The sequence below is a fragment of the Mya arenaria genome, chromosome 4, assembly GCF_026914265.1.
Source record: "Mya arenaria isolate MELC-2E11 chromosome 4, ASM2691426v1".
Lineage (NCBI taxonomy): Eukaryota > Metazoa > Mollusca > Bivalvia > Myida > Myidae > Mya > Mya arenaria.
Window position 1 is genome coordinate 7,508,131 of NC_069125.1, and position 19,616 is coordinate 7,527,746.

The following is a 19,616-nucleotide window of genomic DNA, read 5'->3' on the forward strand; positions in this document are numbered from 1 at the left end:
TCACTTGCCTTGTGCCCAACACTCACTTGCCTTGTGCCCAACACTCACTAGTCTTGTGCCCAACACTCACTTGCCTTGTGCCCAACACTCACTAGTCTTGTGTCCAACACTCACTAGACTTGTGCCCAACACTCACTAGACTTGTGCCCAACACTCGCTTGCCTTTTGCCCAACACTCACTAGTCTTGTGCCCAACACTCACTTGCCTTGTGCCCAACACTCGCTAGTCTTGTGTCCAACACTCACTAGACTTGTGCCCAACACTCACTAGACTTGTGCCCAACACTCACTAGACTTGTGCCCAACACTCACTAGACTTGTGCCCAATACTCACTAGACTTGTGCCCAATACTCACTTGCCTTGTGCCCAACACTCACTAGTCTTGTGCCCAACACTCACTTACCTTGTGCCCAACACTCACTAGTCTTGTGTCCAACACTCACTAGACTTGTGCCCAACACTCGTTAGCCTTGTGCCCAACACTCGCTAGCCGTGTGCCCAACACTCACTAGACTTGTGCCCAACACTCACTTGCCTTGTGCCCAACACTCACTTGCCTTGTGCCCAACACTCACTAGACTTGTGCCCAACACTCACTTGCCTTGTGCCCAACACTCACTTGCCTTGTGCCCAACACTCACTAGTCTTGTGCCCAACACTCACTTGCCTTGTGCCCAACACTCACTAGTCTTGTGTCCAACACTCACTAGACTTGTGCCCAACACTCACTAGCCTTGTGCCCAACACTCACTAGACTTGTGCCCAACATTCACTAGCCTTGTGCCCAACACTCACCAGACTTGTGCCCAGCACTCACTTGCCTTGTGCCCAACACTCACTTGCCTTGTGCCCAACACTCACTAGACTTGTGCCCAACACTCAGTTGCCTTGTGCCCAACACTCACTTGCCTTGTGCCCAACACTCACTAGTCTTGTGCCCAACACTCACTTGCCTTGTGCCCAACACTCACTAGTCTTGTGTCCAACACTCACTAGACTTGTGCCCAACACTCACTACATTTGTGCCCAACACTCACTAGACTTGTGCCCAACACTCACTAGACTTGTTTCAACACTCACTACACTTGTGCCCAACACTCATTAGACTTGTTTCAACACTCACTACACTTGTGCCCAACACTCACTACACTTGTGCCCAACACTCACTACCCAACACTCACTAGACTTGTGCCCAACACTCACTAGACTTGTGTCCAACACTCACTAGCCTTGTGCCCAACACTCGCTAGCCTTGTGCCCAACACTCACTTGTCTTGTGCCCAACACTCACTTGTCTTGTGCCCAACACTCACTAGACTTGTGCCCAACACTCAACTGTCTTGTGCCCAACACTCACTAGACTTGTGCCCAACACTGTCTCATTGTGGTGTTATTCTAAAATACTCTGCTAAATGTTGGCTGGATCATTTGCTGAAATTAGTGCTTACGGAAAAACTACTGTTGAAGGAGGGGTGGAAGTATCAGTTTTTCTTTTCGAGACAAGATCTTGTTTTTTAACTTTTATTTCATACTTTCTCCATCATTTGTATGTGCCTTGAAACGTGACCTGTATGCAAATACATTTACAATAAATGCTTGACATTTTAATTAATTTCTTACCGCCAACCCTCTGTTTTTTATAGTGCAAGTAATGATTGTCCAAACATGATATATATCGTTTATTAATACCAATTCTTCAACATTCAAAGTAAATACCATTATTATATTAAGTTTTAAACACACAAAGTTGCATGTATACCTGTTAAGTTTTCTTCACCAAAACACGGACAATAAATGAACTGTCATTTCTTAAATTTAACTCAAACTTGAGAAAATAATCTCATAATATAAAGCAACATACCAATTGTTCAGAATTAAAGGTAACCATAACAAATTTCAACAATATGATTCTTCTCAAAACAAATTTCTAAGTAGATATTGGCCTGGAAGGTCGATCATTCTCCTAAAATCCTAAAAAAATGTCCGTTTCGGGTAACCCGACCCTACCTTTAAAAATGCGCTGACCCTAACTATTTTTTCCGTTTCTGAGCAAAAAAATATTCGTTAGCGAATAGAGAGTTACGAAGAGTGGATAAATGCAGATTTTAATCAGAATTATTGTTTATATGATAAAACAAAGTCAGGCAATGACAGTAATGTAGGAAAGACTGCCATGTGAAAGAAAACACTCTAAACTTATAACAGATTTTGAAAAAAAATAAAAATTAATAAATCCCTACCTACCCTACCTAGAAATTTTGGGAAGGTTACCCTAAACAATTATTTTTTTTGGCCCCATATGAAAATTTAAACATTCTATAACTGACTACAAAGGTTTAATGCTATTTGAGGTGCTGTCTTTTGCATACACAACTATTTTTATTTCACAAATCAAATTAGGCATACCAAGATAGCACTTAACATTGATGAATAGCTTTAAATATAAATAAATGAAACTATTTCTGAATCGTATTACGACCATTTTACGCAATTTTATCAACAAATGTCCACAACTTGCATTGACCATATTCAGTTTCTGCAATAATTATCATTGAACACTATTATAATGCCATGTTTCAAAATCCATTCATCACTGTTTGAAATAATAATTAATACCAAACAATAATACACTTTATAACACAAAGGTCTGGGCAGCATTACAGAAGCATCACTTAGAGAAGCATCACAAGATAAAATTGTACCTTTTTTCATAAATTCAACAATTACCAATGTTTTGTTATACCACTGGTAGGAAGTGCAAATCACTCGCTACTGGTTTGCAACCTCTTTCCGTATCAACCTTGTTCGGGGTTTTTTCCTGACCGGTTCAACCACTTCTTCGACAACTGTTTCGTCATGATCCTGTTTAAACTCAGTTTGGAGATGGACTTCAATCGACTCATCATAACTGTGATCTGAAACCCTATCACCATCATCAAAAGTAACATGCTTTCCGTGCAAGTGTTCCACTTTCTCTGTACCATCGTCCTGTTCAATGCCATCAGTAGCTTCATTAATACTGTTACTCTGAATAGCACTCTCAACAATATCTGTGCCATGTTCTTGGTTCATGGTAGCTATCAAGTTACTTTCTTCCGCATTCCGTGTACTAATATTAACACTGACAGTCTGTGGACTGTGGAAGTTTAAAGCATGACCAAGACCAGAATTAAGAAGACTAGTTCCCTGAGGAATTGACTGGGTCATGGGGTTGAGTATTATCATCTTTGTAGTGGTAGTAGGTGTGGACTGGTTTGAGGTGAGCCTTAGAGTGTTGTGGACGTGTTTCAGCTGCTGTCGGATCAATTCCTTGTGCTGGTTTTCAAGAGTCTTACACATGTCCTGGATGGTTTTGTCATTTGGTAGAGCCATCTGCTCCAGCAATTCTTTTTCTCGAGCTTTATAGGAAGCAACCTAAAACAACACACAGAATATTGTTATATTGTAAAGAATATTAGGTTTGTAACATGAGTTTTACAATATATAAGAGTACCTCTTCATAAACATGGAGAGCATCTAGATGCTTTTTAATGAAATCCACAGAAACTGAAATCTTGTTTATGCAAACCCTAACCTTTGCCTCTAAAGCTTGAATTTTCATTTCTCTTATGGCAGCTTGTCTTTCGAGCTCAGAAACCTTGTCCTGTAGTTGCTGGATCCTTAGCTCGGAGGTAGAATCTATGGTGGGTGTGGCATGGATATAGGTGGGACTTGTTGACACTGTTTCCTATATAGAAATAAGCCAATGAGAGTTCAAATAATAACACTCATCAGGTGTATTCATTTCAAAGGACAGCAATCAGTGATTTAAGGTATTAAAGTATAAGTCACAATCACACAATACCAAACAATGTATCTGAAAATTTAAGGGCTAAGACTTATTTTTAAAAAAGAAATATGGTAATATACAAGTAAAAGTTCTGCCCATTGAAACAAATAAAATAGAAATTTCACTTTCAAAACAGTTGCACAAAATCTAGCATATAATGCTAAATAGCAATTAATTTCCTACATTCAGGGTAATTTTGCTGTCAGAGAATTAAGAACATTTTTTAAAATTTTTAACCCATCACAAAAAAAAAACTAGATACTGAACAAGTTTCATCGAGATACAATCAAATCTGAAGGCTGTATCATCTTAACAAGGCATTGTTTACAGGCGCACTGATTTTTTATACTATCAAGGCCCATAATCTAGGCATGCATGGACCGATCTGGCTGGTTTTCGAAAGGAACCAAGCTCTAATGGATATGTATATATACTGTACAAGTTTCATCGCGATACAATCAAAACTGAAGGCTGTATCATGTTAACAAGAATTTGTTTACAGGTGCACGGACGCACATACTACATACACATTTCCATCGCATAAGCTTTTCTGGCCTTTGGCCTGTAGACTAACTAGGGCATTTCAAAAAAGAAGAAAAAAGTGAAAAAAATCCTACTTAAACACTAAGGATAAGTAAAACCCGCTTAAAAGCCCGAACAGAGTTCATGGTACAGGTACCTGTTGGGAGTCTGACAAGGCTGGAATGTGTCCACTCTCATCCTGGATAATCATGATTGTTTGTGTGTCATTGAGTCCGACCGTCTCAATGGCCCCTACCCCAGTAACCATCCCGTCCAAGCCACGGTGAGTCATAGACATGTCCGAACTGTGCGTATACGCTAGAAAATGGGCAACATTGGTGATTAGCATTGCTGCATGACTATCAAATTATGGGCAGATCACTAGCCTAAATCTATATATGAAACCTTAACTTGATGTAATGATTCAGTATTTCGTAACAACTACCTACCTGTTATTTTATTAACAAAGAATAATCTAATCATGAATGAAATGGTAACAAAATAACATTGCTTGATTTTTGACCTATGCAAAAATACAAATGATTTTATTCTTAAGAATTGAAAATGTTGCTTCTACTATTGTGAATGGGGCCAATTTTTCTGCATGGCCAGTGTTAAAAAACACATTCACAGTGGTCGAAATTAGCACAAGCCCGCAAGCCCTGCACTGGTAAAATGTCTTCTGGGCTTGCTCAAATTCTGAATATTATATAGCAGGGCTTGTTCAAAAATTTGATTCCAAGCAAAGTTATAAGAATTCGGGCTTGTTCATCCAAAAGTCTAATTTTGATGACTGCATTCATGCTGATTTAAAGTGAGTCACTTCAAGTCCAACTTACGACTTAGGGTGTCGTGAAGGTTGACAGATCCAGAGTGGATGGAGTGGATGGAGAAACCCTCAGTAGGAATGGATGCTGCTGCCTCTTCATTCTCAAACCCCACAGATACTGGCTGGTTTATGTCCTGTTATGAAAAGAATGAGTATAATATCATAAAAAATATAACTTTAGATTTTAGCTGTGAAGGGTAATGAAAGGGTGATACACACTGTAATTGTGCCCTCGTTGAGAAAATGTGGGCATTCTTCAATCCATAGAAATGAATGATTTAACCTGCCAAATATTTCTTTTGTTTTGCTGAAAAATGAAAAAATGATTATAAAAATACACACATTACTTTAAATAAACACAATTCTTTACAATTTCTGTCAAATTCATTATGTTCAAATTATTCACAACCAACTTGGAATTTTCACCCTTTTCTGTAGTACCACGTCCTAAAAGCTTGGCTTAAACCCTACTTTAAATCCCCCACACTTGCCCACTTACGCATTATAACAGTAATTTATCCATGCATTATTATCAATTATCATGATTACCACAAATTGTTTTATTTACATAGGTTAGAAGTTTTTTTGTGACAATGTTATTTATTTTGACACAATTATATTTAAATTCAAACCTCATTACAGTAGTATGTACATCAAAGCATCCTGAACACAGTTCTTTTAAACTCCAAAATGCCTCTAACATTAATTTAATGCATTACAATGCTTAATTCGCCTACCTGTGTGATTTGAATCTGGAATGTAGTTTGTGGATTTCTGAAGTGTGTCTTGTAGTGTTTGATCGCCTCATCCCGCCTGTTGAAGCCATTCTTACACTTGTAGCAGTGCCAGTGAGCTCCCTTAAATCGCTTCTCTCCCTTTATAACTCCCACAATCTCACAGTTGGAACAACAGCGCAAGACCTTCAGACCTTGAAAATAAATGGTAGACTCAGTGTTTTCAAAAAGAACCAGCTGCTGGTCAAAAATGGACGGTTTATACCGCAATTGTACCGGTTCAAATCTTGAAAAATAAATAAATTTTAAGTAGAATAAATAAGTAGTAGCTGTTTGGTAGTTTTACTATTTGAGAAGGTTCAACCCGAAACTTATTCAGGGGTCGACACTAACCAAAATTTGAAATCAGGTGTCCCTTCCTGAAATTAGGAGTCCCTTCAATTTTTTTTACATTTTTTCATCACTTAACCTGTTTTAATATTAAATTAAATATGCAAATACCGTGTCTTTCAAACACCATATTATACATGTTTTCAACAGCATGTTATGACAAGTAAGTAGCACAATGTCAGACATACGAAGCTCTGGGAATGGCAAAAAGACTCAATCTTCTCATCATTTGTTTTATACATATAACTCTGCAAAAGTTAAACTGTCATTTTTCTCTTAAAAAATGGGAAATAATTTTCTAAGTTACCAGCAAACTCAATCCCCTTGTCAACATGCTTGACTCGGTAGTGTGCCTTGAGAATGGTAGGGTCAGTGTAGTATTCGGACTTCACACAGAAGGGGCAATGCATGTGGGGGGCTCGGTCTATGCAGCTTGCATCAAAACATTGCTCCGGCTGATAGTTGGCCTCTGTTCCTTTTATTCTTACACTTGGATGAGTCTGCAAGAGATAGGAATGTAGGACGAAGCGAACCACTTCCCAAGTGAACCAGGACTAAGTGAACCACTTGGTGAGACGAAGTTCACTTGGTCCTGAAATGGTACACTTAGGAACTGGTTCACTTGTGAAATGGTTCACTTCGTCTGGCACCCAAGAGATATCAAGCCTTCATTTAAAAACTTTGCAAGATCACAGCCTTCCTCTGACTGTTTTATCAACATTGGCACCAGGGCATGAAATATGTGGGTCATCAATGATCAAGGCTGTTAAACCACAAGCATACAAACTCTCATGCCTCGATCTACCGCTCAAGAACATACTAGTTAGTTAATGTGGCTAATGAACATCCTTACAAAAAAAATATTATAAAAGTCTTGAAGGCAAGAAGAAAATGAAATCCAATTTTCCTACTATGAATGTTGTCATTGCGGTGTATGTTGTATGTTCGCTAAGATGCCGATGGTGAAATAATTTGTTTGAATTGTAGCTGGGAAAATCTACTTCCTTTTCTAAAAACGTCAGCAAAATGGAGAAAATGGCGTCCAAAACAAAAATTTAAAACCCATGCCCTAATGGCTTTGGTTACATTACACTATTAATGTATGGCGTACCATTCGCGTCATATTTTCACGCAATTTCGGAAAAACGGATGAACCAAGCAGTTTCATCTGCGTCAATAATTAACAATTTGCAAAAGACACATTTCTTTTAATTTATATGTATAAAATATAGTTACTAGTTTTGGAATAATCAAATGGTTGCAGGTCAAGAAGTCCATGAGTCAAAACCATTCATCATTGACAAAGGTCTTTGTGTAAAATTGTAATATAATTCCCCTTAATTCATAAATTGCGATCGTACAGTGAAAAACAATTACTCTCTGAACAATAATTATTGTTCAACAAAATAGCATCTACAGTTCTTCTTAACAAGCTACAATGTACATGTAGGAATAAGAATAAATAATGAAAATCAGATTTTCTTTATTTTCTTTATTAAGAGGAACACTGTAGATTTATATGTTTTCAACTGAGTCCAGAGATTTAATTTTACTCAGTTTTGTTCATTTCACTTCCTTTGCCCTTTGTACACATTTTTTCTTAATTATTTATTCATTATTTTCTTCAAACTTGAGGTACATGTATACCCATAAAATATTTTTATTTCTATATATGTACAAAAAAACCTGTCAAGCATAAAATGTTTTCCTTACCTTTATTACTTCATTTCCATCATCATCATGAAAGGATTCACCGCCACTGTAACCCGCTCCAGTATCGTCATCGCCAACATCATCATCTTGATGATCATGTTCGATTTCCTTTTCTTCTTTAATCTTTGCATATCGTTTGATGTGGTTCCTGACAATTTTACCATCTGGGAAGAACCTCTTGTTGTATATACTGGTAACATCCGGACAGATTGTCAGTGCATACTCGTGCAACATTTTTTTAACTGTATGAGTGTCCGTAATACCTTGGGAACAAATTTCATAGATTTTTTGTATGAGTCGCTTGTCCGCATGTTCGAGAGCACCTCCTTCCTGTCAAAGTAAATAATATTCATGTTATGGTTTGACCTTCACAGTCACTCCTAACCTTTGTGAAGATCATATAATACTGGGAATTGGTTATAGAATGATGACCTTGACTCATGAACTTTATGAAGACCATACAATACTGGGAATTGGGTATGGAAGGATGATCTAGACTCATGACAGTTTTGAAGATCATATTATACCAGGAATTGGTTACAGAATGATGACCTTGCTCCTGACCTTTGTTAAGGTCATATAATACTGGGAATCGGTTATAGAATAATGACTTTGCTCCTGGCCTTTGTTAAGGTCATATAATCAGGGTTCCCGCTGGCGATCGCCAATGTCGCCATTTGCGACAAAATCGCAAAAGTGGCGACAACTTTTCAAATTTGGCGAATTTATGGCGACAACGATTTTTTTCTAAAATATTTTCTTAAAATGACGTAAGTGGTGACCATGCGGCCTGCATGATAATCGAATCTGTCACTGTCATAAATCAAGCGCATCTGCTGGTGCGACAACAAAAATTAATCCGATAATTAGGGCAAGCAGTCACGGCCCAGTCAACACCTCGCTAATTATTGCAGAATTTTATTGCTTTCACGGATAAACAATGACATCCTTTAACTGTTATGTCTCTTATTAGCAAACAATTTTAATATTTAGCTCAACAGCCTTGTTGTTGCGTAATTATCGTGTTAGTTTTAAATATGCAAATCGTAGAATTTTATGTTGTCGGAAAGTCACGTGATATGCAAATTTCGTAATGACGTTTACGCGCTAAAAATAGACTTGCTTTCGGTTTTGTCGCAATTTGTAATTGCTATAAATGCAGCATTCTAAGAGTTCAAAAAGTGTCAAAAAGATTAACAGAAATCAAATAAATAGGATTAAACCCCATTTGATAAGGCTTCTAATATGTTGGCTGGAGTAAAGAGTAGGTAGACAAATTTCTATTAGGAAAGTTATGGCCCTAGTTTGACAATGTATATTTCTTTGAGTTTCCATTTATTTTAAATTTATCTCATAATTTCACAAATGTATTCTTTTATTGTATGCAGGCATTAGACTGAAATCAACATATTGATGTTTATGTCACATTTTTTGCAATATTTTTTTATTTATATACTAGTCCATATACAATGAATTTTGTCAACAGAATAACAATTTGCTATTAATATCTTGTGCTTCATGTACAACAAAATGTTATGATTTGCACGACAATGTGCTAATTAAATGCAATTTAAGGCTCTTAAAATGCTTAAACCCCATGAGCTTCAGGGGGCTTCGCCCCCTTGGCCCCCACAAGGGCGCTGCCCTGGACCCGTAAGGGGGCCTATCGCGGCCCCCTTAACCCCCCGCGAAAAAGTGGCGACAACTTTTTAGAACCCAGGGGGAACCCTGATAATACTGGGAATTGGTTATAGAATGATGACCTTGTCTCATGACCATTGTGAAGATCATATAATACTGGTAATTTGTTATGGAATGATGACCTTAACTCATTACTTTTATGAAGATCATACAATACTAGGAATTGGTTATGGAATGATGACCTTGCTCCTGACCTTTGTCAGATTTATTTCCAATTCAAATAATGATTCGTTAGATTATAAAAAGTTAAAGTACATCATGTTGTAAGAATCATTTTCATCCATCAGGAATGTTGCCTTGTTTGTAAACATATGGAGCCTAATTTTTAATTATATAAATAATCAGCAATCTTGCAAAGCAAAATAATATCTACATACTAGACCAACGGGGTGGTTCTGATGTTCATCCTTCCCAGGTAGTGTGAAGAGGAACGCCTTCTTCCAAACAGCACTGCCATGTTGTATAGCCATCCTTAAGCGTTTCTTTTGATTTTCCTTAGTTGCTTGAGAGTCATCACTTGCCTAAATAGTCATAATATTTTTATATGGCTGCCAATTTAGTGTACAAATACATTTAATGATGTCAAACTCAATGAAATTGTTTAAGAGCTATGTACATGTACATAAAGGATTAAGATATAGTTATTGGAGGGTGTTGCACTCTTGGTTTTTTGAAAGCCTGATGAATGAGAATGCTTTAAATTAAATGGGATGTACTCTGTAAGATGAAATAGCCAAAAAAAAGAAAATTGTCAAAAACTGACATAAACTTGGTAATGATGTGTACATTGCGTTGAAACTTACTTACTGAACACAAGTTTACAATTTATTTATTTTTCACAGTTTTTTTCGAATTTTTCCATTAAGAAAGATTACTAGGTATGTCTACCTAGTAGAATTCATTTCTTATGCATGATTGGCTAGTTGATTTTATCATGTGATATTACAAAGTTAGGTGTTAAGCTTAAATATTCCAACTGTTTAGGGTAAGCCTTCGTAGCACAGTGAATACAACACTGGACTGCAATTTTGGCGACAGCAGTTCGAACCCGGTCTCCGACTCTATATTTTTTTACATTCTGGTATTTCTTTTACAATTGTGATATCAAAGAGTAAAACATTTTATTAAATAGTTGTCCAGAGATTTGATACAGAATTTTTTTTATGGTGCCAATCTTGTGTACAGTCCCTTTAAAGCTGCACTCACACAGATTTACCATTTTTACAACTTTTTTTATTTTTTGTCTTGGAAAGAGCAATTTTTTGCGTAAATATCTGCAAACCAAAAATTCAGATCGTAGATTTTCTGATTTCGTTTGAATAATAAATGTTTTATAGCCTAAACCGTTACTAATGGTTTAAGAAAAATGCATAAACATCAATTTTTGAACTTAAAAATACAAAAATCTGCGATCTATTTTTTTGCCAGCCATCTTATTTAGCTAGTTTCCATGGATTTTCGCAAAAGTTGGCTCGTACCAAGACAAAAAATAGAAATGTTGTAAAAGCATTCAATCTGTGAGAGTGCAGCTTTAAATAAAACCCCTCATTTTTGACAATAGGGAAAATATCAGCTACCAGGAATACAAATAAAGATGCAATACTCAAGATTTAAACTAAAATTTTACCTTACCAAATGTTCATGAAAGTAGTTTAAAAGCAATATAATATGTTCCTGCTTTAGTGATACAACTAATCAACCAAAGCTTAAAAAACAAATACTAATAAAATTCCTTGTTGTTACCTCAAACTTTGGGAAAAGAGCAACTTCTCTGATGTCTATAAGTGCAGGACAGTCTAACTTTTTTGTGGGTTTGATTATTACCCTTGACTTGACATCTTTTCCTTGGCTTGCCTCTAACTGCTTCATTCTCTAAAATAAACAAGTATATAACATCATGAAATACTCATCAATGGAGTATGTTAAGTTCTGTGTTTTTTATTTACCATTATAAACCAAAAGAAACTGAAAGTCTTTGTAAACAGTTTCAAAGGGGCTAGGCACCAGATTTACATGGGTTGGCGACCACATAATTATATTCCAGAATAGTATGTTTATCTGTACTCATAAACAGATTTGATTTAAACTGGCAAACCGTTATGCACTTTTAATTATAGAAAAACAGATGCGACAGCAGTATGTATTATCTGCCACCTACTAGCTTGCATTGCATTTTCTAGACTTGTTTTGAGGAATTTTTGGACCATCTGGTGTCTAGTCCCTTTAATGGTACACCCTTGAGAGTATTCACTTACTTGTTTTCCTTATCTTTTTCAACGCAAATCTTTAACATTTGGTAAGTGTTATATAAATAGGTGACCGTGTGCAGACGGTAAATTTTAACTGTCACAAAACGTATTACCGTAAACTAAAATATGGTTTTTAAAGTACATAATAATAGCAAACATTTTATTGTAAATCATACTAATTACAAGTGTACTAACAAGTAAATGTGTTCCATAAGTATTTGTAAACTATATAAAAAATGAAACACATAAACAATCTAATGTATAACAATATAATATATTGGAAATTTTACCAAAATTTCATTCCTCCTAGCTCTTTTTCGATTGTGATTCTTTCCTAGATGGCACATAATTCTCTTCCGTCCTTGATTAATGAATGGCATTCTTCCTTCCCAAAGGATTTTAAACGATTTGCCTGGGATCCATGCATCTGATTAAACACACACATAGTTATAATATATATACATTGGCATAAGTATAGTAAACAGGCTTGTAATCTTGTTATTTGAACAAGCCCAGATTAAAATGGACAAACCTGAAAATCTCAAACCCTGAGATGTGCGAAAAACACTACCAGGACTGAGTAAATCTTAACAACCATAAGGAACATATTACAGTTCAAAACGATGGATATTTTTGTTTTATTTGATGAAACAAACAGATGGAAATTTATTGAAGTTGAACATTTTCTGAAACTTGATTATATTCTGAGGAGAATGCAAGATGTTTAGAGACAATTGGTCAAAAATAAGTTAAAAACCAAAAAGGATAAAATATCAAAAACAATGATGCTTATGTAGAATACAATTTTTAATTTGAAAGAAAGGTGCAGAAAACCAGATGATAGTAGATAACAGAAAATCTTTTAGCACTCACCAATCAAAATATTCTTTTCTTTTCAGTTATTAAAACAGCAAGTATTTTCATTTGACCCTTAGTGTACGCCATACCATTATGCTCAAAATCATACACTTATGTTTATTTGCAAAATTACGGATTCTTGCTAATAACTACCCCATTTGCCGAAATCCTTCGTCGATGAACTGGCTGCATAGCGCGTTCCGGTGGCAAGTTCATGTTCGAGTATCGCTGCATTTACTTCTTCTTCGGTTGACAAACACAATCTGGATGCCATATTGTCGACCACAGATCTCGTGACGTAACACACATCTAGATCGCGGAGCAGTTTGACTAAAATACGAAAATATGTTCTAACATTCGCGAAAATAAGATTTTTAACTAAAAAAAGAAAATAAAGTTTATTTTCGTATTTCTTTTGTTTAGAAAAGTTTGTTATGAATGGATTTCTTGATAAGTTAAAAAAAAATATATCAATTTATAAATAAAGATAATGCTAATCAAGCTAATAAGATTATCATCGTTTGTTAATAAAAGAGAGCTATACTGCCCAGTATTTATAAAAGTTTTCATTTCGAAAAAATATGTAAATTAATAACATAATTTATTAAAGTTGTATTATAATTTCGACATTCTTTTTTAAATGAACTTTATATATATACGTAATAATAATATATGAAACAGAGCATTCTATATATAACAGTAATCAGATTATTGGTATCACAGGAGTAAGGTAAAGTTTAGCTCAAAACTTGCCCAAGTTGGGCCTTGGTGGGTCACGGTGCTCTGATAAGATTGTTCTATATTTTAAGTGATTTTATCAAATTTTATTTACAAATTTAAAGAAATAAAATTCCACACTAAAAGAAAGAAAGTTTGCTTCCATTAACTATTCTGAATATTGAAGTATTTGTTGCAGAGCACACTTTTGACCATTAGTGCTAAAATGGAGGTGGAAAATATATGACGACCGGACAAAATGTCATTACCGCAACATATTTCAAAGTACGAAATATTCCCAGATTTTAAAATAAAATGTCCATTTTTTCTTATTGTTATGAAGCTAATGAGCGTAATTTGTTGTACGCAATGACGAATATGTCCAATGGTGTCATAAATATGCTTTGATAATTAACTCAATTGCGATTATTCAGAAACAAACAAATTTGATGTATGAAAGTAGTCGATATTAATGATTTGCTGAACATATGTCATTTGATCGTTCAGTTATAATCGTCTTTTCATATGAATAACGTGTTTGCTAATAGAATAAGTTTAAAACAGTTTTCATTTCTGAAGGTAAATAATAAAAACACACTGTTTCGGTAATGACTCAATGTTGCGGTAATGACGTCACTAGTTGCGGTAATGACAAACTAGATTTGTATACAACTCATTTTATTAGAATGACGTATTCTTGATAATAATGCATTATAAGGACGTCCATATTCATGTTATAAGTTTATACATTTCTTATCTATATAAACAATCCCATAAAGGTTGGTTTTGATACCAATCAACACGCACACACATAACTCGTAAATGGTACATCTAACAATATTTCATTAACAAGAGCGCCGCAAAACGCCAACGCCTGTCCATTTATTTAAGTCGAAACAGACATAACTAAATCATTTTTAAAGTCTTAGTTACGCCTTTGCTGAACACATGCAAATGGTCTCCTATAACGTGTATTCCAAGTTCCATTTTGATATCGTAATTGTATTAATTATGGCTGTCGGTTTAAGATTTTGCATGAGGACGAGCTACCGCCGCCGAGAGTATCAAAATTCCTCGAAAAAAAAACAGATGGGGAAAATCAGTTAAATCATCTATAACAATAACGATTTGCCCCTCTAGCTCTACATGCAGTATATACAATAAAGTAAGTCATTGTGTGACAAATATTGCATTAAAACAATCAAAACATGAATAGAACAGCAAATTAATAACTAGTTTACAGTTCAACCAATGGGATAACACGTTATAAAGCCTTCTTTCCCGCTTCATCAAGCCCCATTTTCTCGAGGATGCGTTTCCACATACAAGAGTCAATGTGGCGGTGTCGCTTTGTGACCAATGCCGGTTCCTCTTCAAGTAGGGTTATAAGCTTTTCATTGCCGTACCACAGGCGGTCTTCGACGAGTGGCCAAAAGAAACGATTAGGACCTATTCTACACATGGCCGTGACCTCTACTGTGTCTTCGTCGACATCCATAATGAGGCCTGGATATGGAAGCCCCTCATAATCAACCACACAGTAGGAACCAATCAGCGAATCACTCAATACTAGTGGCCGGAACGGATCGTTCGTACTCTATAATGAATTTAATATACATGATATACATTTTCAAGCCATACAAGAAAACGATAGCCATATAAATCACCGTTAGGATATCGTTGTTTGCCTGTAATGGTTTTACACATTGAAACTGCAGATGAAACAGCATCAACATTGCGAGAATAATTGGTTCAAAATCGTAAAATAGTCTGAACTGTTAAGACATATAACTTTACATGTATGCATATTATGTTAAATGTATTTTGCAGCGTTAAAATATACATTCGTTTAGCCGATGTAAAGCGTTGATATATTAAGCTACACTACAAATTATAATCAAACCTGGATGAAATCGTCGGCAACAACATCGGCAGAACTGCCACCGCTGGAGCCCCCAGGATTCTCCTGAAATTGATATTCACTAAATTATTACTTGATTATTTCTTTCATTTTATATATATCGTAACAAACTTTAGGGTAAAATGTGTGACACTTACATGAGACACGTTCTTGCTCATACAAGTCAGAACTGGCGAGTAGCATTCGCAGTCTTTGAAGCAGAAGCAGCTCAGTGGTCTGGAACTTATCAGCCCTCTATTGACAACCGTAGCCTGTGGAAAGTAATGTGCAGCATAGTAATGACAGTATATTTTTGCCAATTTAAGTCGATTTATTACTTAAGGTATCCGACGCGCAAATTACGTTGTTCTTTTGTTTGGCCATTGTCCGTAATGTTAACTTTTTATGCATGGTGATCCCATATCATTATTTATGTATACATGTAGATAAACCTTTATCATTTCATGTACCTGGTGCATTTTCATAGTTTCAGGCACTGCTGGTATTGTCACATTGGCGATTTGCCTTTCGTAGTTTGCCACTGCCTCTTCCTTTATCTCGAACATTAGTATCGATGTAGTATCTTTCAGGCCATCTATAAGGTCCGCAGCGCACATGACGTCCATTCCTTTACTATTGACGAGCTGGTCAGCATGGCGTTTAATTGTTGCCCCTACGCCGTCAGGGGCCCCCCTACCGTGACCAGCTTCTAGAAAGTTCCACGTGCTATATTTAAATCCCATGTCGATTATTTCAGTCGAAAAAAGAAAGAAGTTCGACCTAGATCGATACTGAGTGGTTGGGCCATCGCTTACGAAATGCACAGAGTCAACTGACGATTTTGTTTTCATGTGTTGTAACACTGGATTCAAATGTGCCCATATGGCAGGTGGGGAATGTTTCAGGCAGTCTGATATAGTACTAAAGGCTGTTGCAGTCCCTTGCAAATATGCGACGCCTGTATGGATCGATATCTGGCGCTGTGACGCCCCAAAATGCATTGACTGTATTTCTTTCCCATATTTGCAATTGAAATTCTCCGAAAAATCTACGTGTATTATCATGCTTTTTTCATTTAATGTTTGCCGTAGCTGTCTAATTTCTCTGTACTGGTGCGTTATATTAAAGATATGACGGGCTATTCGATTCAAATCTTTCGTAAATTCCTGTACTAACGTTTCGATTGTCCCTTGTTGATTGGATTTCACTGTAACAGATTGTTTTTTCACTTCAATATTACCCGCTTCTCTGACCTTTTCCTTTTGTATGGTAACATTTTTCCATTCTTTCCAACTAACTTGCCTTCCACTTTCCAAATTGGTTGCAACCGTTATTTCTTTGCATGCCTGACATTCTCTATACATGCATTCTTTTATGCCCTTGTTGCAAACAATTTCTAAAATCAATTCGTCAACACATCGACTTTTAATGATTTTTTTCTGAGAATAATCTATTTATTTTGTAATTTGTGTTTTCGTGTATTTTGCAAAGACAAGTTTCTCTATCCTTCTCTGTTGCTTTAAGCACCCAGAATGGTTTCAGTTTACAGAATAGGCTATAGGAAACCTTGCTTTTTTGTTCGCATAGAAATTTTGAATGGAGATTTTTTAAGGTATCATTTAAAAGTCGTATTTGTTTCTTATCGCCCGACCGACTGATTGTAGACTTTTTTCCCGCCTTAACTCGCGAATTGTCGTCTCTGTCTAAGAAATTTACAACCATGATTTTCAAAAGAGACGGTCGTTTAGACGGTCGTTTAGACGGTCGTTTCTTGGTTTTTGTTTTGCTATTAGAGGATATTCCAAATATTTGCTTCTCATACTTGTTTAGTCTGTACTTTTTCAAAATAGACTTTTTCAGAGCGGCTCCCCTTATTTGTCTTTTCTCCTGCTTAGTTTTGGCGTCTTTATATGATTCCTGAATGTTTCTTACCGTTATAAGGCGAAGTGTTAAATGTTTTCTCAACTCTTTACTTTCCATTGTTATTTTAACCCTTCTTTCAAGTTCTGTTTCATTTGGTTGTTTTAAGCGATAGGCTCGTTTACGGTACTTTTCTTTTAGCCGTCTTTCATGGTCTAAATCTACTTTCAACCTAAATATCTCCCTATATGCTCTAGCCCTATCCCGCCTAGTTACCTTTCAACCTTTCTGTTTTCTTGTAATTTGGTCGGCGTCGTTGACTATTTGTATTGGCTCAGGAGTTTGAGGGGGGCTCAGGGTATTTTCAATGTGTCCTAAAATCATTTTGTCTCTAATGCGTTTATTTTGGGTGTTTTTCTTCCAGTTGCGCCTAGTTTTCCTTTTCTCCCTCGCATTCATATCTTTTACAGATTTAATATGGCCGCTTTCTTTTCTTTTTAAGTAGCGCTCTTTTTCTTTTTCTTTATATTGTTGATGCAAGTTAGGATTTTCCCGTTGTCTCTTCCTCCAGAGCGCAGACCTTTCTCCGCTTGTCATACCCATGATTTAATTGAAGCAGGTATAAACTTCTTTTGTCTTTTAAATTTGAAATGGAGTCGCGCAAATCACAGATATGTTTCGAATAAATGATGAATTCTTCGTTGTGTTTTGTTTTCAACAAATGGTACAGAATGCGCTCAGTTTTACCAATATTTATGTCTAAAGCATTGAGTTTTATCTTTAAACCTACAAATAAAATAATATCATTATAGATCTACATGCTAATGCAATTTTTATTCATCAGTTTTGTTTATATTACAAAACAATGTATTAAACTCAAATTATACGCTGCGTAACGTTGACAAAGTTTAAATTGTTTTCGATTTTATCGAATGCAAAATTAAGTAACACACTTGAAGAATATATCGCGTGGTCTATTTATTAAGTAATATCACAATGTTTGCCTACAATCCACGAAAAAAAAACATTATTAAATGGCTTGGTCTACCAATATTGTCATTACCGAAACATCTGTGTCATTACCGAAACAAAATATCCGTTTCGGTAATGACTGTTTCGGTAATGACATGTTGTAAATATATTGCGCGGTAAACATCCGGATTTAACATTGACAACTTTTATTTTGCGTTATGATAAAGTTGAACACTATCTTAGTGTTAACGATTTGTTTAAAAAAATGCTAGTTAAACGTAATGTCATAAACCAATGTATTCGGTAATGACAGACAAAAAATGTACGTTTTAAAAACAAAAACTTACCACTGAGCTGAGTATCGACATCGGCCATATCGATCCGGTTTAAATTTTCGCGCCTTTTAAACTATCTGATGACGTAAGCGCGTTACTGCTACGAAGCGTCATATATCGACTAATTGGATTTTAATAAGGCTGTTGCGGTAATGACAAATGTTTGGGACAACCCTTTTAATTTATTTTTATCATAGAAAACAGTGTTATTGAGTTAATTAAGCATGTCTTGATTTAAATATAAGGTATTTTTAATTAATCAGATAAAAAATGATTTAGTTCAGGAACATCTTTGTTCTTTTTTTCAAATTCAAACATTACGCTTTAAACAATGGGACATACATTTTCTTATGATTTTCCTGAAGGTGGCAAGTGAAAATAAATTTTTAAGAAGCCTAAGCCAAATATAAGAGACGTACATATAGATTGATTGTATTTTATAATGGCTCAAATTATACAGAAGGTCAGAAGATAGTAAAACAAATGTAAAAACGCCGTATCATTTAGAAGAAAATTTTATGGGACTTGAAAATCTCTTAAAATATAGAATTACCTGGCTCCATTTTGTGTTTTTTGGATCATATAGCCTGCACAGACAGAATGTAACCCTGGTTTGGGCTACCCTAGTTCTTTAACGACCAACAGTGTATAGCACTGCCACGCGCGACCCCATTTGACGTCTCTCCCTGAAGAGCCTACGACCCCTGGATTAAAGGTATCATGTCTACTCGGCCCATTTACCTTTTCGGCCTGTTCCAAATCGGCCTGAAATGCCTACAGTCCAGCTGAGCACAGTATATGTTACAGAGAGCCAGTAAGCAGAATGTTGAGCATCATGATGACGGTTTTGTTAGCACTACGCTCCATACATTTATATCCTGTGCGAAGAGGTGAGTAATCGGCGCGTGTTAAGTATATAGTATCATTTGAATTATAATACTTAAAAAAACTACTATATTGCACGAAATGCTATTTCGGTTCACTGAGGTATCAGCGGTGATCATTC

At 35.9% G+C, this 19,616-nt stretch overlaps 2 protein-coding genes across 2 annotated transcripts; both read right to left on the reverse strand.

The window, feature by feature from the left end:
- Window positions 1-1,542: 1,542 nt before the first annotated feature.
- Window positions 1,543-13,150, reverse strand: LOC128232801 (uncharacterized). The gene is made up of 11 exons (XM_052946538.1): window positions 12,980-13,150; window positions 12,259-12,395; window positions 11,463-11,591; window positions 10,097-10,240; window positions 8,019-8,348; window positions 6,613-6,805; window positions 5,919-6,109; window positions 5,192-5,315; window positions 4,510-4,670; window positions 3,576-3,728; window positions 1,543-3,415 (listed from the first exon to the last, which is right to left on the reverse strand). Exons 1-11 carry the CDS (start codon window positions 13,098-13,100, stop codon window positions 2,771-2,773), a joined length of 2,328 nt encoding a protein of 775 aa, XP_052802498.1. The 5' UTR covers window positions 13,101-13,150; the 3' UTR covers window positions 1,543-2,770.
- Window positions 13,151-14,630: 1,480 nt separating this feature from the next.
- Window positions 14,631-17,906, reverse strand: LOC128229813 (uncharacterized). The gene is made up of 4 exons (XM_052941632.1): window positions 17,731-17,906; window positions 15,969-16,475; window positions 15,447-15,525; window positions 14,631-15,140 (listed from the first exon to the last, which is right to left on the reverse strand). Exons 1-4 carry the CDS (start codon window positions 17,904-17,906, stop codon window positions 14,808-14,810), a joined length of 1,095 nt encoding a protein of 364 aa, XP_052797592.1. The 3' UTR covers window positions 14,631-14,807.
- Between the last annotated feature and the right edge of the window lie 1,710 nt (window positions 17,907-19,616).

Coding starts and splice junctions, on each gene's coding strand:
- LOC128232801 (XM_052946538.1), bottom strand. CDS start 13,100: ATGGCATCCAGATTGTGTTTGTCAACCGAAGAAGAAGTAAATGCAGCG. Junction 4,671..5,191: donor CCTTCACGACACCCTAAGTC/GTAAGTTGGACT, acceptor CCCATTTTCTAG/CGTATACGCACAGTTCGGAC. Junction 3,729..4,509: donor CCTTGTCAGACTCCCAACAG/GTACCTGTACCA, acceptor ATTTCTATATAG/GAAACAGTGTCAACAAGTCC.
- LOC128229813 (XM_052941632.1), bottom strand. CDS start 17,906: ATGGGTATGACAAGCGGAGAAAGGTCTGCGCTCTGGAGGAAGAGACAA. Junction 16,476..17,730: donor GAGAAAAGGAAAACTAGGCG/CAACTGGAAGAA, acceptor TTCGGAGAATTT/CAATTGCAAATATGGGAAAG. Junction 15,141..15,446: donor TTGCCGACGATTTCATCCAG/GTTTGATTATAA, acceptor AATTCATTATAG/AGTACGAACGATCCGTTCCG.